This window comes from Lineus longissimus, chromosome 4, assembly GCF_910592395.1.
Source record: "Lineus longissimus chromosome 4, tnLinLong1.2, whole genome shotgun sequence".
In the NCBI taxonomy this organism is placed as follows: domain Eukaryota; kingdom Metazoa; phylum Nemertea; class Pilidiophora; order Heteronemertea; family Lineidae; genus Lineus; species Lineus longissimus.
This window is the reverse complement of record NC_088311.1, coordinates 19,906,363-19,930,512: the sequence shown is the minus strand read 5'-3', so window position 1 is coordinate 19,930,512 and position 24,150 is coordinate 19,906,363. Positions and strand designations below refer to the sequence as shown.

The following is a 24,150-nucleotide window of genomic DNA, read 5'->3' as shown; positions in this document are numbered from 1 at the left end:
AGCATGCTCAAAGGAATGCAAAATGAATCCATGAAAAAATAAAGGAAGGCGGTCAACCTTTACAGAAAGAGTAGTCATGGTCCTCAGAGAATAGGGAAGCGAAACCACTTGAATACTGTCAGCAAAAAGGATGTAAAAAACCGAAGAAAACATACACTGGCACGAGCATTAATCATATAGTTCTCTAAAAAGTACAGCTCTGCAGCAACAAATGTATATGTGTTGCATTAAAACTCATCGACACGCAGATGGCCAAGTTTGCACCATTCTGAACAGAAATCCCTTGACTGTGTAATGTTACATTTTTCTTGAATACATCTCGTGGATGATCTGTCCTAAACTTTGCCTTCTGGGACGATCGCTGTTATGTTTAATCTATTTCATACACTCAAGCCGCCCCCGTCCCTTTCTCAACCGTCCGCAAACCGTTGCTGGCCAGCGAAAATATAAAGAGTGTCCGCCATCAATATTTCCTTTTTGCTTTCGTACTAATATAATTGCCGTTCCGAGAGAGGGATGGACAACACTGTGCCAAGTGTACCGGGGTTGACTGCCGTCACACGATCACACGAAGGAAAATTAAAATGAGTATGGCCACTTTTAAAGGTCCTTGCAACTAATTAATGGCACATTAACACGTCAATTACGTCTTTGCTCACTTAATTCTCTTGACGACAAGCTACCGAAAAGACATTGACTTATAATTGTATAACAAGGAACAGTAAGCGATGGTTCGACACAAGTTTTCTGGAAGGGCGCCGATGAAAATTTCGGCTTCACACTCACCACTTTTTGCTTTTGATGGGGTAGTTGTAAAACAAGAAACAGGTACTCAACGAAACACAGACACATTCAAAAACTAGTTGCCGCGATGGACCTCGATTCGAAGGTTTATAAAAACCTGTTCTGTTTCGTTTCTGTGTTTCGTTCCTGCATTTCTGATGCTTTTCTTTCAACTACCCCATTTGATGATTGCTTTACTTCTTGGTGAGGGCCTAGAATATGCTGGCGATGTAAACTTAACAAGATCACATCTCTCACTATCAGTATCAAAGGAGGTAATCTTTTTGACACTAACAGATATGAAGTTATTGGCGCCACGACCTGGCCAAAGATAATTTCACCCTTGGCACGCTTGGCGTATACCGTTAGCTTTATCATTGACCGAGCACATAACATATTTGACATTTGTTTACCAACTGATAACAAAGAAATAACAACTGCTGGGGAATTATTTATCATAGCAACGTGACCAAGCTGATTATCAAAGGTAGAGGGAATAGATGAATAAGATTGACTATACATTCTCAGATTCTTCAGATGCACACTCTATTACTTTATCGGGACTGTGAACACCTATCCCATTATTGTTTGACCTCCTGATTTCAAAGTCGAACAATGGAATAGGAGTTCAAGTGGACGTTTCGGGGGATTTGAAAAAAAACTTCCCAATGAAATGGCCAAGTCTCCGCCAATCTGTGACTATGGCGGCCACTCAAAGCAGAGACGGAACGCCGTCATCAATAATTATAGTTCCGGTCACGCGCGAGGAGGATGATATGTAAGTTTTGCGCCAGAAAATATTATAACCTCGAAACTAGCGAAACTAAATTTGATATTCACGCCAGCGAAACATCGGAATAACCATCGTCAAACCCGCAGTAGGAAATCATCATGGTGTTTATGAGTGAAATAGATAGTTTATCGACACTTCTACAAGTTTAGACCCCATTTGGATGCAAATTGGACACCAAGGTGACATAATGTACTTGGTAAGTGTCATCAAGATATTTCTAAACTGACAGAAGCTAACAAAAATATATCGAAAACGCCGCCGCGCTGAATTATGATTTCGGGGCACGCACTTTAAACAAGTTGTCAACTCCTCTGGAGATTGTCGTGTCATAAAGTGTAATGAGTGGGTATACTGTGTGCCATGGTGGCAGATCACACCAATTAACGTCAATGCGGGGTTGCAACGTAAACATGAAGATGCGTTAATTATTAAAGCGAGTTTGAGCATTCGAGTTCAATATCTGCTCAAGGTCGGATTTCATCTGGTTGCTGTGATGACTCGACCGCTTCGGAAAGCCCTGTGGACTGTTTTAATATGCCGTTTGGATTGCAGAGGATTGGTGTTTTTCGATTGCTGTCAATTAAAACGGGCAATTCCCGCAACAGCTGAGGTTCGGGTTTGATGCCAAACATCAGTGAAAACAAAGAAATCCCATATGTATCAATACTCGATGATTGGTGATACTTATCAAGCCCCCGGAATCATTCGCCAGGGAATAGTATTTCTACATGTGCAATTAACTGGCACGTGAATCCTATGTAGCAATTACTGCCACGGTTTAATTTTAGTGGATCTATCCGTTGATTCTCGTTTGGACAATTCAACACGCAATAAAACTTTGCCACATCGTTAGCATACATGAAGAGCGATTTAAAGTTCTTTGGTGTCTGAAAGAGGATTCTGGCAACTCAAGTCCATGACTCAGATCCCCCGCGATTTCGACAAATAAAAATTGTAGAATTTGAGCCTCTTGGACTGATTTTTTCTCTGATACTCCATTTAAGACAGCCATACTGGAGCCAAATTAGTCTTTTTTCTTACATCTCTTCATCCCAAAGCTTCGAAAGTTGGCCCGTGCGTCGAGATGGTTAATGTAACGTTCGTCTATTTGACTGGTGTAGCCAACTTTGCACCCCCAGGGAACGCGGATAAAATACAAATCATGATGCTTTTCCACACAGAAAATTACAAGTAAACAACTAAGTTTGTTAAACCAACATTGTATTGTACATCCAAGGTTGATCCAAATAAGTTACAAGCACTATTAGCCCAATCTCCGATAGCACTACGGAGCTTTTCACGCAGGCGATCGATTGTCTTCAACAACTCTGTTTAATTCATTTTAAACATTTGCTTTCCAGCTACATGTACACGTAGTTGATATGATAGTATACATAGGAGAGGGCAATATTCTCCAAACCGATTGAACAACACATAATTCGGGTGTGTTACAGAATCATGGTCTCCAGCGGTTATGCGACTGCTTTTTTCCATCTAAGTGATAATTTCGGTCTCCAAATGTCTGTGGATAGAGCCAAAAGAAAAGCTCGTATCCAACCAGACGCGATTAGCCTATTCAGTAAGAAGTCAAAGCCACTTTGACCTCTCTTGCGGAATATTAGTGATGCAAACCACAGAGAGAGTGGATGGAAGTCCCTTGTAGAGCTTAGTGTTAAAGGGACTGCGATCTCCGAGCATTGTGTGTCGATACTGAACTATCCCATGCACTGACTCTTTGGAAAAGGTTTTACTGTAACGAAATCCATTGAAGACATATGCCGTATATATCCTCTCTTATAGTCTTACAATGACAAAGTGGTTATAAATCGAAATTTGTCTGATTGAAAATGCGACACTCAGCGATACAGGAGAGATTCATGGTGTCTGTGGTCGGTTTATACCTTGGGGAACCTTAAATTCTTGTAGATACTAATGACATGCCTGCCTTTCACCATAATTTAGGTAATAAAACGCATTGGGTTCTGCGGAGGTGATCTTTTACAGCCTCACACTGCTTGTCCGCGGCGCTTGTTCTACGACTAAATTGGATTGGATTGAAACAGAGCCAATGCAGGCTTTAGATTGCATCGTATAGTACCATCCTGACTCTCATGCGTTTGCGTCACCAGTCTCGGGATACAAGAATTAGCGATCTCAAAACATTGCGGGACAAGATGTACAGTACTGAATATACAGGTTTCGGACTTGGATGTTTTTTGCCATTCAAATTGATACTAGATCGAAATTGAGATCGGAAGCTCGGCATCAAAGGATTCAGTTTTTTTTCGATCCTGCGACAAATACGAAAATATTTGAAATATCAAGAGCCGGAGTATGTTCCCTTTGCTGGACAAGAGTATACAGGCACAATGTATATTGCAGACGGGACCACCCCAGCTCAGATTCGTTCGCCCAACGGGGTGAACCAAAAGCAGTGTTATCGACATAAAATATTCCCAGACAAAACAATCTAAAGTGGATTGATCCCGTTCCGTAATGAAGCTATGTATAAGCTTGTCTCCGCTCTTGTACGGCTTTGCAATATCCAGCCAAGAGTAGACGTCTAATGAGTGGGACTTAGATAAAGAAATAAATCTGAAAGAATAATGCTTCCTGTGCAGACGAGACGGGCTTTTAATCCTTTCTTAAACAGTGCCGTCAATCAGTTCACGAATACCGTCTACGTTGCCTCCATGACCAAAAGAACATTTTGTATGCCATGGCAATCACACATGGTTAGATACCAGTGGGCCCTTTTTAGCAGGGGCGATGTGGTACTATATTGACAAATACAGCCGACATGACAGTTTACGATAGCCCCGGTTGTTCAAAACAAGTTTTGTCACTAATGCTGGCGTAAACTTAACATGGCGTCGATCTAGTCTAAAGGCTTAACTGAAGGAGATAACGCCAAGTTAAGTAACGCCAGCGTTAGTGACAAACCTTGTTTCGAACTACCAGGCCCTGTTCGACAGTTAAGCGAACTACACCCATGACTGTAGCCGTCTTCATATTTAAATTGGCAGAAAAAGATACGTGGTATTCCCGCGTCAAGTATAAAAAAATAGCGTCAAAGTCACGTTATAATATCGTATCACCGTTTACAATCTCAGGGAAGAATTGTGTCTATAAATACAAACAGTCCTAACCTTTACATCAGTATTGTTTTGTCAAGGTAGTGTTTTTCCCGATAAAAAATAATTCTCAAAGGACTATGTTGGTTGTGAAAATGATACACTCTATCTACTCCCATTTCCTTCTATTATATGCCGAACCCCAACCAGACCCCTGTCGAACTTTTTAAACCATCCGTGAGATTCTGGGGTGTAACACTCCAAAATTGGCAGTCTGATGAAAAAGTCACAAACAAAAGACCGGGATAAGATTACAGCGGACTTTTGCTTTATTGACACATGTCATGTTTGATCAGGAAGAGATTTTTTCCGACAAGGGTGGCTTTTGTTATCATAGACATAAACATGAACAACCTGTCATAACATCTAACGTTACAATCGGATGATATGTTGACATTGTTTGCAACAACAATACATCTCCGCCTTTGGTTTTGTTTTTGTTATTAAATAAATCTGTAAAAGCAGGAAGAAGCAAAGAAAACCAGCTCTAATGGAGAAAGCAATCATTTTTCCATAAAGGTAAACCTTTCTAATGTTTGACGTCTACCGGAAAATGACATGGTACAAACATTCCGGTCTCCGGTGAGACTGATGATTTCCGTCATCGACTGAAGATGCACAGGCGCAATACACTGGGCAGTTTGTGTCTAACAGGCTGGAAACAGTGGCACCGGCTAAATACCGCCAGGCTCTTTTGGTTCTCCGGTGTAGAAGTTTGAAATGTCCTCGGATAGAATGTGTACACTCTTAAAAATGTGTTCAGAAACTCATCAAAATAACGAGATCAAGGGTTTTGAGCTTCTGAAGATGTATTGTGTTAGAATGAAGAAATTGATTGTTTCATAGATCGTCGATCAGTGAGGTAATACAACGGTAAACCAAGTCTCGTCAAACTTGAAATTCCGATATCAAAAGCCTTTAATTATGATGCATTCTTAGAAACTGGTTTATCTTCTGGGCACACATCATGTTAATAGTCGTAAAAATGAAGTCGAAATAGTCTTTAACAGCTTTAGGTGAAGATTATGAGATTTCTCGGGGCGCGCGTTTCACAAAGGTAATAAATTCAGTTAAGATTTCAAGTGTCGATTCATGTGGCTTATTTTGAAATATTGCCGCATCTTGATGCATTATTTACATCTTTCCCGACTCGGTGTCGAGACGGTGCCTCTGGGGGCAATCATCACCCAGAGCTAGAAAAGCAAGATCATCAATCCATAAAAGGTTGGAATTGTGAAATTTATTGTGAAATCTCCAGATTTAGAAAGCCCGGTGCTATACCTCAAGTCAAGAGTTCCCGTGACTTTCCATGCAATGACTAAGAGACATCAACTCTAGAATGAAGGCCGCTAAAGTGTCCCTGAACTTGTCGAATTAACCCTGAGATGCAATTATTAAAGGTTTACTCGATGAACCTTGACTCCAAGACGATCTTTATACGAATAATGTATCGACATCAGTTATCACGGATATACACTTCTCGCAAAGTCGTCAATTCAAAAGTATATTGATGCTATAAATCAGACAAGGGTCAGTTCTTGCCCTGGACAAGGTCACCAACAGGCTCACATGTACTTCAAAACGCTGCATTCACAGCGCCATGAGATTTGCTTTTCTCTCCGAATCAGATGGTTTTGGCAACTATAGACCGTAAAGCAGCCGAGGTACCGCAGCGATTAGGCATGACACCTAACCAGGTTATCGGGCCTCATTCCATTACGCCTCGAACACCCCGCGATCATACCCTCGCAAATCGATTTCAGCATTCCGCAAGGCGTTTTATTAAGGATAACAGATCGAATAAGCTACCGGTTTGATGTGTTATTCGTGTTTATGGAATTCGGCACCTGGTGTCTAACACAATCTTGTCTGTATGGAGATTGGATATTCTAAGGACCTTGTAGCAGTATTTGTAGTTTATTTTTAGTTCGCCTAGTATATACAAGTCATAGGTTTTCAGTAACTGAAAATGTTGGTGAAAACACATCGCCAATGCCCACAATTAAAAAGCGATTCACTGCAAGATTTGCAATTAATAAACAGACACCTGGTGTTCAGGAATAATCCTCATCATCTCCAACTGATTTGGTATTCTGTTTCTATCTCAACGAATGACGGCCTTATAAATAACTCATCGCATTCTACAGCATTAAGAATTCATATTTCCCCATTTCGTTGATTTAACATGTTGAGATTGTTTTCAAAATTAAACAAAAAATCTAGCAGGGTATTTCCAACTCTTTGCATCATTTATTTATTCCAAGAAAATTGCAGAACGACGTTTTGTTAATGTTTGCCAAAGAAAAATATGGTGAATTTTCAAGGTGGTCTGTCATAAGACGAGGATGGGAGTCTTCGTTTGTTGTACTTGCATTCCATAATGCACGTGTCGTGTCTTCATGCTCGGGCTTTAAAATACAATGTGACCTCTTTTATAACAATCACGAGCCTGCCGCCCCTGGACGTCACAACAGTTTGGAGAAACGTGCTTCGTCATTCGTAGCTCTTCGTAAGGGTTGCCAAACTTGCCTGAAGTCACCAGTTACGACTGACTAGAATGCATACCTAACTCAAATTCTTGGTTTTGATACTGTTCAATTGTAAAGAAGCCATAAATGTTCGCTGGGGAACAGTTGGACCCTCAGAACTCCAAAACAATCATGTCTTGGTGGATCACTACTTTATGGTCTCGGAGTTTTATTTGTGACCAATAGACCCAATTGACTTATTATAAACCGCGAGATGAGAAATCGCGAAATCGCGAGATGAGTAATCATTATTTTCTGCTACAAGATTTTCTACTTCCATGGACAATGACAGTCAATCACCATTTCTGATGCTGCTGTCCACTTCTCCATTCAATGATAGTAGGGCCGAAGACAATACAAAGGCTATACATGCAACACATGATTGACCGATAACACGGGACATGCACTTGGTGAACTACATGCTTCCCGAAATTGGTGGCTTGCATTGGAACTAACTTTTCCCCCCTTGTCCGTCATTAAAGGCATTCAAGTGTGTTGGTCAACCATGACTATCTCCTTTGTCCCTCCACCATAAGGTCTAGTTACCCCTTATGACATCACTATTTAGGACACTCAGCGCCCAATTTCTGGAAAGGTGTATAAATTAGGTTAAAATCCACACATCGCACATCGGAGTCTATTTCAATGGGCCAATCAAAACAAGGAAAGCTCCCTACTACAGCCTTGGTCTCATGAATGCTCGCCTTTTCAAGTTCCATATATCTGCAATACATCCTGTGGCGCGTGGTACTCTCACCGAGGTTGACATCTCACGATTCTTTGACAAACGATGGGGCAACGACCACAGACATGACCGAAAGACAACAAGAGTATGGAATTAACCAAAAACCCCACATAGCTCAGCTCCCGGATGTGTTCTTCCCTGCCGTCCAATCCTTTTTTATTTGGCAAGACCGCAGACGGAACCATACATTATTCATTGTCGGATAATAATGGAACATTCGATTTTTTACAGTAACTATTGTAGGGAAAAACGTCGGTACGGTGCGGAAGGACACTGTTTTATGTTTCCTTTGTGTGCGTCCGTTAAGTTAAGATATTAATTGAAAAGGATGAACACTTGCATATTTAAGAGCATAGACTCACTTGAAAGGAATTTAGATTGGATAGTCTGTCAAAAAGTTGTGTACTTCTTCATCTTAATTAATTGCCAAGACAAAAATACACACAATGTTCTTTAAGTTTTAGCGGTAGGACAATGATATTTCCTTATTCTGTTTTCGTTCTCTTTAAGTTTTTTTAATTGAAATGGATAACCACTTGCACATTAAAGAGCGTCCATAGCGTCATTTGACAAGAACTCACGTTTGAATATTCTGTCAAATAGTTGTGTCCTAATTTGACTGGATAATCATTTGCACATTTATGAGCGTATCATCATTTTTTTAGAGATATTTTTTCAATGAAACAGTTGTGTACTACATTATTTGATTCTATTGGCAAGACAATACATGTATATACTCTCAATTTAAAGAATTTTGCAGTGGCCAGCTTGCATAAGTATCAGAAAGGGATTATCATTGATTCAACATTGCCCTTTACATACTCAATCATAGAGCCTTTACCAGGATTAGACACGACGGAGACCGAAGCAGTGTCAGGCATGTTGAGTCTGTTTTACAGACAAAGTTTATTGAGATCGTCATCGTCCGGCTGGGGCAAAGGCAAAAGACTTATCCATTATCTTCTTATTTTGGAAAAAGCCACCATGAAATAAATGTAAAGCAAAAATATCCTTTTGGAAATGACGGTAAGCTTTCTGCTTAAAAAGCCGCCAATAGAGTATTGGATGGGTCTTTTTTTCCCTAAAGATCTGTTACTCCATTCGCGACACGCCAACTCGTCTCCGGTCAACTGGTACAGAGCCAAAACGGGATAACAAAGTCAACAGTGTTGGGTAGGTTGAATATGTTCTCTTAAGATCTTGACTGGAAATCTTATATTAAATCGATTAGCACACGAGTTTCCGTGGAATATAAGGTCAGATTGTAAGTGATGTGGTGTCAAAACAAGCGATGGTGTCAAGAGACGAATCATGTGAAGAAACGGATCCTATTCAAGGCCGAAGGCCATTTCATCATTGACCTGCTGCGGGAGGTGGCCCACAGATCACAGTAGAGTAATACAGTTTTGGCAGTATAAATGTGGATATATTAGATTGTTTCACGAAATTGGCTGAATCTATGCTTGGCGACATTTTAAATCTGTATGCCATCGTGAGCATCAAGTTCTTTCACTTCTTCTCATGTCAAGTCATGTACATATAGGCCTACTTTGAAATATTTGCGCCGTGGACGCGAGTCACCAAAAAAAACTACTGTGCTGGCCCACCTGTGCTTTGAAACTCTCTGACTGTCATCAATCCAGTCCCCAGCTGCAAATAGCACGCTGAAGTTTGAAGTGTTGTTTGATTTGTGGTACTGCATAATAAATCACATGATAAGAAACGCAAAGGGAAAAGAAGAAGAAGAAGAAGAGAGGAAATAGATCGTAGAAAAACTGGAAGAGAAACCGAAGCAACTGATACCACAACATGCACAAGGTCTTAAGTCTACCTTAATTCTAAAATTGCGATTTTTTTTGTATGCTCTAGAAACAAATAGAATATCACGTTATTTCCAAGTAAAACATCCTCAGATCCAGTGCGTGCGCTATTTAATGAAATGACAAGAACATAAATCGCTATCTATCTATCGCTGAGATAAGACACTTATAGAGATGCTGTCACAAATCCACAAAACTTAATAGAAATTATGCTCTTATGAAACTTCGGGATTGGTAATTAGTCTTGGTAATATTTTAACACCCGGCATCAAATGGATCTGTTTGCTCGTCACGGATGTTTTTAATATTTGATAAAGTATTATTGAATTACTTAATTGATCTGGCGGAGAAAAGTTTATTACGTTGTAATTAAATTTCGCGAGTTTCGATCGCTTCTAGACAAAAAAAGAAAAAGAAATGTCGCTCAGCTCCAGCTATATGAAACAATAAAACCATTAAAAAATCAAGAAAGAATACTAGTTATGCTCTTATTTTCTCACAAGAGCCAAATTAATTGCAGATGCTACAAAAATTCTAAAAACACTAGAATGACAAATGGGAAAGAGTATAAGAATGGCTAGCATAAATCTTCAACTTTCAAATCCAATTGTCGTCACGCATATTCATGAGATATTCTGAGTTTTTTCACGCATATGCCTGATGGAACTATTAACTTTTTACTATAACGTTTCTTTTGTCAACATTGATTTTATGTTGAAATTTAATTGAGTGACTTTCATTATCATACGGAAAAAAAACGTTGGCTGCCAAACACAAAATCCATGTTATGAATCAACGGCCATTTTAAATCAACATTTGCCAGCGTTTAGAGATCTGTGCACCAACTGTGTGCGTGGTACGGAATTCACAACTGGCATGCTAATGGCATCTTTCTTTGTTTCAGAGTAAAATAATTAACGATAACAGCGCATGTGTAATTTGATATTTGTTAGCTGAGAAATTTGATGCATCAAAATTCTTAGACGATGCAGAAACCAGATAGAGCCATCATTATATTCTGAACACACACAGAGTACCATGTGGCTGCAAATCATAGCGGAATCGAGGCAGATTACCATCATAAAATGGAAACAAACTAATGAAAAAAGGAGTTTTCATCGCTAAAATGCTTTATTTTGAAAACGAACTGCTGTAATGAAAAAAATTATTAAATTTTGTTTAAACTTTAAAGAACACTATAACATTTAACACGCTGTACATTTGGTACATTTTAAGTGACTTTAGAATTTACCAAGGTGAATATCAAATTAGCATCAATATTAGTATGAAGTCTTCACCACAGCTCCAAGAGTAATTCGATTACTAAGAGAAACATAAGGACCATTACCTGATTACAAAAACAGCCTCTTAAAACTTGCTTATTAAAAGTATATTTACATGTATTAACGCTTTTCCAGTTCTACTCATGAAATGTCAAAAGGACGTTTTATTGCAAATACATGTAAGAGTTATTAAACTAAATAAATATGATTGAAATAATTTGTCGAAAACTGAATTAAAAAACCACAGAACAAGTTAATTTGGCGTGTTTAATGAAGTTACATTGTATACCAAATAATGGCAAGAAGAGGAAATTTGAATTACAAGGCACTAAAATATTGAAATTACATGTAGGATGAAAACCGATCGAGAAAGTGTCGAGAGGTTTGCAGCAATCAGCGACGCCTTCACTTAATTCATTAATTGTCGGCTTACCATCTGATGTATACTTTAGTTAAATTCAAACATTTCATGATTATACGAGGGCTGATCAAAAGATTTTGTCGAGGGAGTGATAATTTTGAGAGGAATTGGTAACAATTTCAACCAAACACCAGGAGCATGTGTATAGAATTATCCACCGCCTCTTGGAGTTACGTGAACTGTACCTTTTTGAAAATAAGTACGGATTCTGCATTTGTTGTTGACAAGCTATAAAGCCATAACACTTGGCTCTCAGAAGGTCCTGCCAAGGAAGTTTTACAGAAGTTTTCTACAAAATTTCCTTTGCATTGCTAAGCCTTCGTACACGTGATTTATGTACATGTACTGTCGAAACCAAGTACATCATGTCACAGCAGAGTTCTCCACTGTGCTGTTTGTCCAGAGGTAGCACCCGGACAAATTTTTTCTTCTTCTTCATTTTAGCACACGGACAACAGTTAGCATCCGGACAGATTCGTTGAGTTGGTAACAGTTTTACTGTTCGACCACCCGGACAGATTTTGCTGCCAACCTTGATAGAATTGAAATGATTTTCAAAGTCTGCTGACAGCACCGGCCAAAGAAATTTGCTGTGGAGAACACTGACGACAGTAGACCTCTTCCTGGCTGTGATTAATCAATGTCGTCGCCTGGTGTCATCTCATATAAATATGCAGTGGGAGATGACGAGATAGCCGACTGATCTACCCAGGATGTGACTGGCGGCGACAGAATGGTGTGAGCACGGACATTAAATACATGTACATAATTTCTCCTAGGGAAAAAAATTGATATTCTGTATTCGCTTTGTCTATGACTTTGGACTAATGGATTCCTACAACATTCTTTATCGTTCCTGAGATGTTTTCTCCCCTTCTCCTAAATCAGACGATTTCGTAGTGTGAGAATAACCATTTGTATGTGTACATGTGGCTAATGACATTAATCAGCCTGCTGATAAATAATTACCAGTTGCGGAAATAATACAATGCTTTATTTGACAGGTCGCACGAAATATTACCTGTTGTCTCAAAAAAGATTCTAATGCATATAATATGTAGTGTAGAATACAAATGTACATGTCATAAGAGCTTTTTTCAGACACGTTGAAGTCAAAAACTCCTCCTGGCCCTGGAAAAAAATCTAAATAAATTACCTACATGTAGTTACGGTACTCTTCCGAGAAGAAATAGAGAGAGATGCATGTATGTTAAATCTGCATCAATGAACTTGTTGAACCGCACAACTTTTATTTGCAAGATTAACGTTAATTCTGCAAATAAAAGTTATAAATTTTATAAAGCCAATACTGAGCTGTTATTACCTTCGAAATTAAGCCATTTTCGAAAATAATTTCAGTTTGAAATGATCTCAGTTCATGAATCTGCGACGAAGCATCATTCCAAGTAATTTAGCCTTTTCGATCCCCACGGCATTGGCTGTCACCATTGTGGACAAGAGGTTTAGTCGCGGCGCTGAATGCGGATGTACATGTTGGCACGAGCCTTTCGGAGTCGGGGTGTCATCCGATTTACTTGTTCCATGAACAGTAATCTCGTGAGGAAATTTGAATATTGCAATGCATAGAATCAAGAGGAACCAGCAAACCATCGGCAAACTAGAGGAAACCACTGTCCGACACCCGATAGTGAATTGGTGTAAAATGTTCCGGTACAAACCTCACGGCCGACCTCGATTGCCAGTTTCAGATTACGGTCAAGAGGAACAACGCTAATGCATTCTGCTAATGCACCATGCCACGATATGACGACTTGAGTAGGTTTTCGTCGGGGAAAGACCATCAAAGTGTTTTGTCGGTTAATGCTGCGTTCAAGATACCACCATTAAGCATCATGATCTAGGTTTAGGTTATCTACATTATTTGTAACTTCTAAATTAAAGAAAAAATACTGCGGAAAAGTGGGCTTATTATAAATCGCGAGATGGGAAATGCGAAATCGCGAGATGCCAACCTCGGTGAGAATACCATGCGCCACAGGATGTATTGGAAATATGGAACCCGAAAAGGCGAGCATTCATGAGACCGAGGCTGTAGTAGGGAGCTATCCTTGTTTTGATTGGCCCATTGAAATCGACTACGCTGTGCCATGTATGGAATTTAACCTAATTTATAGCCTGGTCAGACTATCCCGCGCTATTTGTAGGGATGACCAGACGTTCACCAAGTGCATGCCCTGAGTTATCGGTCAATCATATGGTGACTTGTGCCGCCAGGCGTAACGGGAAAATAATCTTGATACATGCAGCATCCAGAACCTCGAGGTATTATACTCACAGTTGACAGTATATCTTGTTAAGTTGCAACAACCTTTGTGGTCAAGATGAACATGCAGTTGCATGTAGCCTTTGTATTGTCTTCGGCCCTACTATCACTGAATGGAGAATGGGACAGCAGCATCAGAAATGGTGATTGATTGTCATTGTCCAGGGAAGTAGAAAATCTTGTGGAAGAAAATAATGATTACTCATCTCGCGGTTGATAATAGGGCGAAAAAGTGACTGATTGAAAACGTATCGACCTATGCAGTTGTGAATGTAAACCCTGTACTCCACACAACAAGGTCCATCTCTCATTTCGTGTCGAATTCTGAGCAAGCCATTTTTTCTACCGGTCGAATTTCAGTTAATGAGAAAGTAGCGACAATTACAGCATTAAAGAGAAAATTAGTTGCAGCCAGCGAAAAGTGTGGTGAACCTCTCACGATTTACTGGATGAATCCTGACTCGAAAATTAGAAAATAATATGCAAAGTGTCGATCGACGGCCTGTTTAGGTAGAGGGTTTACATCGACTTCTGCAAAAAGTACTGAGAGATTGAATAAGTAGACCATTTATCACTTCAGACACCGTTAGCGATGTGGGAAGTAGATTTAGTGGAACCAAGTAATTCAATAGCATTCCGCGATAATGAGGTCACTGCAGCTGCTGCCCTCTATTTCCCCATCGCTGAATTACAGGCAATGTCGGACAAACATGCGGTTTCGTGATGGATTCAGGCTTTCTAACTACGGCAGTTAGATTCAATCTGGCACATGTCCGAGTGTTGGAAATACCACATAATTGTTCTGAATATTTCTCTCTCTGACTCTATGGTATCATTCATGCTAAAAACAATGCAGGGTCAAAGATAATTGACTTTGAAATAAGCTCAAATGCGTAGAAATAAGTGTGGATGTCCGACTCTCACGTGACTAAAACGTCATCGATATCCAAATGACCTTGTGAGCTATAAAGAGTAACTTCGCGGAATGCTATTGACATCTTGCGGACAGCGCTACTCGCTACTTTTAATCGATGTTGATACGATTCATTTTCGAAAACAGTGATTGGAAAATGTGATTGGACTGAATAAATTCTGCATCAAGGTACTTAGATGTGAATAGGATCTTCGTTTCGTGCTTGGAATGACTGTTTAAAGTAAAACTTCATTGGCAGAACCAAGGTGGGCCAGAATGCTTCAAAGTGAATTATTTGTCCGTTAACAACAACAGTACATTAGCACCTGTCAAGCTTAGGAGCTGTTTTGCACTAAGCACGTTCACTCTAGTTCCCTTGCTACACATTGGTCAGCTCTAGACGACACGCATGTCTCTAGTCCCTCATGTGTTGCGTACACCGGCCATTGCTTGCAGTTCAAAAAACTTTGCAGAGAATATGCCGAGATCATCCACACATTTCACATCCTGAACGTTGAATTAGCGTGAAGTTCCTTAAGTGCAACGAAGCAGTTTTAATTTGCAATTTAATTTAATTTTCTAATCGACAACTATTGCATTAGGATGTGGTGAGGCCAGTCAGAATAAGTTTTTCGTGCCCATCTGGGAAATTACTGGAGGGGATGTTATGATACTGTAGGCTGTTTTTACAAATTGTATGATTGATATACGATACGCAGTTTTTGACTTAAGCTTAGCTTTCAATTGGGGTGTCTATAAACCGAAGATCGAAGACCGAAGACCGAAGACCGAAGATGGAAGATCTATAAAACGAAGATCCCAACTACTATAAAGCGAAGACCCTACTGTAAAAGGAAGACCCCACCAACTATAAAGCGAAGACCCTACTATAAAACGAAGACTTTCAATTGCAGGTTTTCTTAGCGTGTGACGGTACGTTACACGAAAGGAACACCACGGAAACAATTTTATTTCACCTGTACCTTGGTGATTGTTTGCATGTGTGGATTCAATTCTGATGAGAATAAGTCCCTGGATATCGCAGTATTGAAAACTTTTAATTTTTTTGTAATGATACGAGACTTTTGTCACGCATGCAGCATACGATTGTAAATACATTCTAAAGTGACGTTTTTGCTACTGGCATAAAGTGTTCACAATCAAGCAAGAAAATCATTGAGTTTGAGATAACTTATTATGGGATTCAACACTATAAGGACCTTGAACGACATGTCAAGGCATGTCACATGAAAGGGAGAGGTTTCCGATATAATATCTTTCGAAGGTCGAATTCCAATTAATTTAAGCACGTATTCAATCTAGAACGCATCTCAAAGTGCTAAAAGACACGGAAGGTAAATCAAAATCATTATTTGCGCGGCTTATCTGATGGTATATTATTAATGGTTGTAACATTGTAAACGCCGGACGTGTTTCCGCTTCTCACTTGTTACAACTATACGGAAGAACAAGCTCGCTTGAAGCGCGAGATTTCATTCGAAGAAACCAGTAGCATTAGTAACTGTCAGAAAGAAAATCAAATTACACGTAGCCTTTCAATTGCTCTCATTCGCACGAATATTGTCATAAGGAGAATTTCCATTCGATTTGGGAGATCAAATGTTGCCACTTAATCATGTCTCCGCCATGTTGCTCAGAGCACTTTTGTACCGGAAGTGTTTTCGCGGTTGTGAATTGGCTGAATCGGCGGGGTGCGTGTTTTCGTTTGCATGAAGCTAGCACTCCACTTGATATCTTGTGAAGAAATTACAGATAATTGAATTCAGTATACCCGTGGCGGAAAAGAAAAACAACGGAACACGATCCATGTGATTTATCGTATATATATGGAGAACAAAATTGATAAAAATGCTTAAATGCCGTTAAAACGAGCTATCATTAGAAGTTTACCTAGAATGTAAGGTGGTATTTTTCTATGCCGCGCACAATGTAAACCCTGTACCCCCTGGTCAGAAAATCGACTCGTCGTCGACACTCGGTATTTTTTCTTTTTTTCGACACTAATTCACCAGGAACATGAAAAGAATCGCCAAGGGCGCTAAAAACTCGACCCGGATTCGACGCTATATAAATGGTGACTTCTCAAGTGACGGGTGAGGGTACAAGGTTTACATTGACTACTGCGTAAGAAAAAGATACAGTGACCATGGACACTACGGTATAAAAAATCACATGACTTGTCACCATCGAAGGACATCCAGTGGATATAGAACGTTTCGGGGTTTTTTAAGCAATCATTTTAAACCTGATGAAAATTTTTTCAACAAAACTATCGATGCTTCGATTTTCCAATAACGCGATGCCAACCACTTCTTACTTACTCAAGAATAAGACATTTTCTATCTGATAAAAACTTATAAAAACCTTAAGCCAGGAGATTTGATTTTTTTTCTATTTTTCATATCCCGCGACGGTTCGCGGATCGATTTAAAATGGGAGCTGACCGATGCCAAATGCCGATTGCGGCGAGAGGTTATTTTTACTTAAGACCTGGTATCAGCCCAAAAATGGAATATTGTGCCAGATTTGTGTTGCTGATAAAAACATGGCTGCGAAAGTTTCCATCACAAGTTAATTATTGCCAATTTAATTTGAGCTACCACTTGCGGAACTGTCTTATCAAGAAGGCTGCATTTAAGAAATGAATGTGTAAGACTTCTTCCCTTCATCTGAAAACAGTCATTTAAATTACATTACGATACAATGGTTGCTAGTTGGAAACATTGTTCGGTGGTTGTTTATAGATACCAGCTCTAGTACAATCGGCAATCTGGCATCCTCCCTCAGAGAGGAAGCCGGTGTAATCGTGTTGGCATCCCCCTTCAACGACCAAAATACGTTATGCGTGAAAAGATTCGAAATGAAGAGATAATGTACGAAGTGATTTCTTAACAGCTTTCAGAAACAACCAACTCTCATGACCGAAAGTGACATTTCTCGTAAGTTTCCTACGAATCCGATTCTTAATGGCCATTTCTTATACAAGAACAGCCACTGTTCGGTCGATTTGATAAAGGTAATGGTACAGGCTGTTGTTTACAATCCCATGGGATGTTTTCAAAACAATCGCCTCATCGAACACTGGAATTAAGGAATACAACCAACATCGGAATCTACTACAAGGTTTACGGCAGTTTCCACTCTGAGACCATTCGCATAATGGGCGGGATGTGTTGTTTCTAGTGGACAGCTTAACAATAAACTTGGCTAGAATACCAGATCTCGATGGCGCAGTGCTAGTGGTTTAGGGCATCCGCCTTAAGACCCATACTGAACTTCCAGCTTCTAGCTTCATAAGATGATTGATATCTACCTCTTGATTCGGCTATCGGTGCATCTAATTCCAACCAGCTCTCTACAATCAACAACCAAACGTACCATTCCATTCATGTGCTAATGATCGTCAAAAGATAGGGTAAACCAATGGCAACTCAACATTGATGGGTTTTATTGGCAACGAGGCCAGCTATAAAAAGTGACTGTGTTATGAATCTGATCAGTGAGAGCTAAAGGACACGCGAACCCTAGCCACTACTCCGACAGCTGATGGCGACGACACTTGCCCCGGGCGCCTTCATTATGCCATTCCGTCGACTTTTTCCGACAATTCCTGGATGATAATGTTCGTGACAACTATAAAAGTACTGCATATAATGCATTTGCCAATCAAGCGATTTCGTTTTATAATCGCAATAACAGGTGATGCGATTTTTTCATTCAGATGAATTAACTATGGCATTTTTAACGGCATTATGAATACGAAGTAGTTAGAATTTGTTTTGTTTTGAATGTTTCGCGCGAAAAAGTCGTTTCGATGTTTTGCACGAAACAGCCACGGGGCAGATAGGTCGTATCTAATGATATTTATAAGCCTCCTAGCCTAGTTAACATGCACTTCACTGCGAGATCTCGTATGTGGGCCGCGGTAGTCATCGGAAATTAATCTGCCCAAAGCGGCGAGTTCTCTGGTGCCAGCAGGGCAGTGGCGTATGTGATTTTCATGGAAACGACTGATTAAACATACGGCGTAACATTTTTGTGAAATTCAATAATGTCTGAAGACACCGATGTCAAGGAAATGTAGAAAAGATCTATCAAGTGGGACCGGACGCTACTGCCATCAAAGTACCTAATTAATTAACTAAATATATGAATATCTAGACGTGTAGGCTGTGAGCCGCCAATGTTCCGTTTCATTGGTGTCCTTGGTAACGGATATTTTTCAAATGTAGCAGAGATTTAGTAAATTCCTCGGGGTACTTTCGGAAATGGCGCAGATTATAATTGTAAAGCACGAATCAAAATCTTTTAATACACTAAGTACTCCCTTAATGATTTAGGTATAACTGGGGACTTAGGTTTTAGGAGTGCTATGAAAGATAAAGATTCAAATGTCGCAGAGTTTATTCTCATGAGGGGCTTCATGGAAGGCTGTTTAAGAAGTGCGTGATCGAACTCGAATATGAGGCAAATATTTAGTATTCACGCCAGAAAAATATACATTTGTCTAAAGATCACAACTCAAGAGCCAACGCTTGGAATAACGTTCCCGGTTTCGCAGGACATTCCCGGCAGGAAACGGCCGCTAACGCGAACTGTTGATCAGAGTTCTGAAGTCATTCTGTGCATGGCGTGTGGCTTAAACAACAAAAATGACTGATACCAATCTTAATTCCACATTCGTGGCCAAAAACCTAGCTTATCACGAATGACAAACCAATCCAAGATTTAAAAATCGTCCGATACGAAAAGCAAAAAAGACCATGATAGCAAACTCACTCTGGGTCTTAATTCTTGGCGTGATAGACTGCGAAGATACCGCGTTTTAAAAATACTCAGTAAAAAGGGATGTCCAAGAAGGACGGCCTTTGAGTTGGCCAGTCAAGAGGTAAATAAACTACGCCCAATGATTGGTCGACGAAGTCCCGTGATTGTAACACGGAGACCGATGACGCCAGAACTGTAACACTCATTTGCATTTCCTCTCGGAATGGAACGACCAGTTGATTGACAGAATTGTCACAGTGTCGGGTATACAGTGACATGGATGAGGAAAAAAACCTGGAATTGTTTCACTTCTTGATTTATGACCTTTTAGTTCTTCACGATTTCGATTACGGGGAGTAATCAGTCATGGCGGTATCGCCGATACCAGCTCGCCGTCAACTCGGGTCGAAGCGCGACAACTTGAGCTGAAGAATCTTGTGAGCCTGTTCTTTATGCTGGGCCAGGAGAGTAAACACCTTCAATCAATTATCGAAGAACCGCGAAAAAAGGACGAGCAAATACAACGCATTCCCGATTGAGTAATCAGAGTCAGAATCGATCACTAGCAAACATTCGTTACATTTTTTCCGTAATTTTTTTGCTTGCTCTCGCGGCATGTGATGGTCAAGTGGAGTGATCTGACTTTGCCGTTCTTCACTGGAGTGTGTATAATCAGCCAATGCAATCACGGAACCAAATCAACAGGCTGTGATTCATTACCATTCGCCAATACGGCATGTGGTGTTTTACATCCTCGGAGATTTACAAGTATAGCCTGTCCGATCACTAGCGCAAATGCGCCACAGTTTTTTCTTTTTGGCGCTGGCGCCTCATCTCGCGCCAGGTTGAAGTGAGCGACCCTCAGAGCGGGCCGGTTACTTCGGGATAAAATAGCCGACAGATGCCACAATTTTGCTGACGGATTTCCAACTGGTAATTGCCAACGAATGGGTAACGCTTAAGTTGCTTTAAAGTTAAGATTGTTTCCGATAGCTAAGATGGTCACTTGCAGTGAAAAGCGAATGTGTGACAATTAAGGTTTCATCGGACTATTTTGGTCGTGGGGGGAAAGGATTAAGGGCAATGTTCAGCGTCTGTCCACTCGTTTCTTGCTGTTACTTTTTTATCTCAGCAAAAAGTAAATTTTGATATAAATGATTGCATAAAACATTGTAAAAGAGACCAAAGAGGGCGTCTCATAAAAATTTCGGACGGGTTTCAACACAGATGGCAAAATAAAAGATAAAACAGTCAAATTCTGTTTACCTTTATACACTGGACCATACCTTGGTTTCTCTAAGACCATACTGCTCATCCATAAACAGAGCTCGTTAGCCTACTCACCTGTAAAGACAAAGTTAAGACATCGATTAGTCAATGGTATCAAACAATAATCACATTAGGACATTCTTTTAAACATATCAATGCCCGCTGTCAGGTTTCTATTAGCATTGCTCTGCAATATCAACCATAGAAGACTTTGTTTACTTTGTTGGTCGTTTCCATGAACATGACACTCGCTACTGCCGTGCCGGCACCAGAGAATACTTTTTCTTGATAAGGTATACAATCAGAGTCTTTCAAATAAAGAGTCTGGTCACAGCTAGTTTCCTTATATCCCACAGCTCTATCGGGCAATTTGAAAGGCTCTGGCACTATTTCGAAAAATAAACCCTTCCATGCTGTCCTAGAGTTGGTAGTCCAGCACCATTTGGCTGTAAAATTGTTTTTCAGTTCCGAGAAAAAAGTATCAACACAATTATTTTCAATTTATGGGAGGCTTTCTCCGACTTATCAACGGTTTCTCTAATATTTTCCTGATTTCTCCGACACTTCTCCGACATAGTCCGACTTTTCTCCGACCTTGTCCAAAAGGTCGGATTTACATAAAACCTGTGAAAAAAAACTAGGAAAACAAGAATTTCTGCTACATGCACAATGTAACCGAGATAATACTTTGTGATTCCGGTTGGATTGATCGCATTGGGTTCCGTTTGCTACTGCGTCATAGGTATCAGTGTACAACCTGGGTCAAAACTTATACAAAATAGGCCAAAGTCAGCCTCGTTCTGGATTGACCTAGTTTGTGTACTATCTAGTGCATTCCAGTTTCAATGCACTATGATCTCAGATAGTGCTTTGATAGCTGGGGTCATTATTTGAAATGACTCTGACACAGCCCAAATCTTTTTTTACCTCATTAAACATGCTTAATATTGTTAGATACATACCACACTACAATCCTAATGCAACATGTATTCCATTTAAGCACTTTTGAGAGCATAAAATGCATTTCATTGTGAGTACTGTCCAACACACACCCCACCCCCAACTTCTAATTGGGATAGAAAAAGTTTCTATGTCTAAAACAAGAGACCATTGATGGGAGACCTTTGATTGACATCTTGGCTGTGGAATTCAACCACTTTTCTCAATGAATATGCACACCCCTTGATGTATGAGGCTTATGAATGGCTGGAGTCCACCCAGCACAGCCCCCTCCCCCTCAACTAAACTGTCAATAACATTCTTGGTGGTCAACTTGTGTATGGTATCATGATACAGCCTGGTACAGGGACCTTTCTGCTTGATTAATTACACACATTTGGGTTAATTTGTTTATACACTTGTCTGCTATAATCTCTCAAACTCAGCAGGCTGCTTGTTTGCAAGGCGGCATATTCCTTTGATCTTGTAATAGGGATAGATTTTGTTTCTGATACTTCAAGTGCAGAAGGTCAATTCCATGGTGTTGACCATGTCTTACTGTAGTGAATGAGTACAATTTACACCCTTTCTGGTCATCAACGAAGTGGCTATCACATTTTTGATGTTGCTTGTCCAGCTCATTATCAGCCGCTCATTAGCATATTGACCACAGTAACCATGATGAAACACGTGGTGGTGAAGATCAAGTGCTTCCTGCCTTGTCAATTTTGTTACATCGTTCCTGGTTCCAGTTCTTCTGAACAGGTTAAACTTATTTTGTTGTTCCTTTGGTGGATTATATTCTTACTTCTTTTGGATTATCAATGTTTCACCTTTGTAGGCCTATATTCATTCAGTGACCCTTACTTTGATTTATATTTTTCGACCACAAAAGGAATATGGAATGAAATAATTGTTTGGATATTTGGATATTCTTGATTCAATGGATTAGGGATGTTGAGAGGGTGATTTTATTTATTGTACTGCAATAGTGAATTCAATGCACATTTCAGATGGACAACTCCACTTTCCATGCATGGCACTATTATTGTTTACATTCCTAATATAGGTAAACTAGGACATATTATGCATGAATCTATGTCAGTGGGCGGCCAAGTTTATGCTAACCAGGTATACTAAACCGAGGCTATAATCTGCCAGCAACTGGGTCACTTTGGATATCAGTTACACTTTGGCTACCCAGAGCACTCACTATATTTACATATTTCGACACTTTTGCCAATGATAGTACATGTATAACAGACCTTTTACTTCACCCAAACGAGACTAGTTGATGGTGTTTGAACAAGTTCTAAACATTTTGAAATTTGAAATTACCAGGAAATACAGATTTGACGAGCTTGCCAAATCTCCGGACATAAGTAGATATATATCTCACTACAAACTTAATGGGCTTTTAAAGTATACTTAAGAAGATGTAAGAAGAAGATGTCTTTCCTTCCGGATATGAGTACATATAGGTTATATCTTGTAAAAAAACCTCAGTGCTATCGTATAAAGAGAGTCACCTTTTTATACTTCTTCTGTTTTATTTGTGTTCACATCTAGTAATTAGGTATTCACCTTTTTCACCACGATTAACGACGAAAGGCGGTTGAATTAATGACAAAGGCACTTCTAAAAATACCTATAAGAGGAAAACAACTCCATAAGAGATATACGGAAGAGCAATCCTGCACCTTTCAACGTATTTACAGACTCCTAAAAAAATGCCTGCCAAAAAGGTCCGGATTATCACTAAGCAGGCGTTCAATGAAAAAAGTAGTTTCACAATTGACCCTCTGCCAAGAAACGCCTGCAGATTCTAAAGAATGACGTCTGTTTCATATGACACAGCAATCGCGAGTACGAATTACCTAATTTGAATATCATCATAGCCTTATGGGAAAAAAACTCGCGTAGACTACAATAATTGGAGATTCTTTCGGCCACATATCATGGACATTGTCGTTACTCCCTACCAATATGTCATACATATGAGTTTTCTTGCGGCAGCGTGAATTGTATAGCAGCCGCAATGATGGTTCTACAAGCTTAGCGAGGGCATGGAATTAGCATATAAATCATGAACCTTGCAAACCCAGTACTGTTTACATCGTCGTTGTCAGAAGAAACCAAAGGCGTTCTGACACAAATTCACAGCAAATAGCCATTTTTTGCTGACTACGATGGAGAAGTTAACACGAAAACTCCGAGAGGGACGCGTGTTAGCAATGCTGAGTCTTACAATATCAGGCGTCGCGATCATCCGCATGTCACAGGAAGTTTTCAGGAAATCGGCTCTGGCTTCATCATTTCCCAGAATGCTTCCTTTCAAAACAACTAAAATACGGAATCACAGGAACGGGTGGTTGTTTTTAATTATCTCAGCCTCTGAAGGGAAGATTGATGTCGCGGAAGTTGTTTCCAATTATGCCTTGTTCGAGGAG

The 24,150-nt window shown here is 39.9% G+C and overlaps 1 protein-coding gene across 2 annotated transcripts in view; it reads right to left on the bottom strand.

Annotated features, from left to right (window-relative positions):
• Positions 1–24,150, bottom strand: part of LOC135487111 (potassium voltage-gated channel protein egl-36-like) — a 71,053-nt gene that overhangs the window by 7,683 nt on the left and 39,220 nt on the right. The window contains exon 2 of one of the 2 annotated variants that reach the window (XM_064770495.1): positions 20,779–20,836. The exons of the other annotated variant lie outside the window; for it this stretch is intronic. Within the exon in view, the coding sequence (XP_064626565.1) occupies positions 20,779–20,811 (33 nt within the window). The 5' untranslated portion in view covers positions 20,812–20,836. The remainder of the gene's footprint in view (positions 1–20,778; positions 20,837–24,150) is intronic. 2 annotated transcript variants of the gene reach the window in all.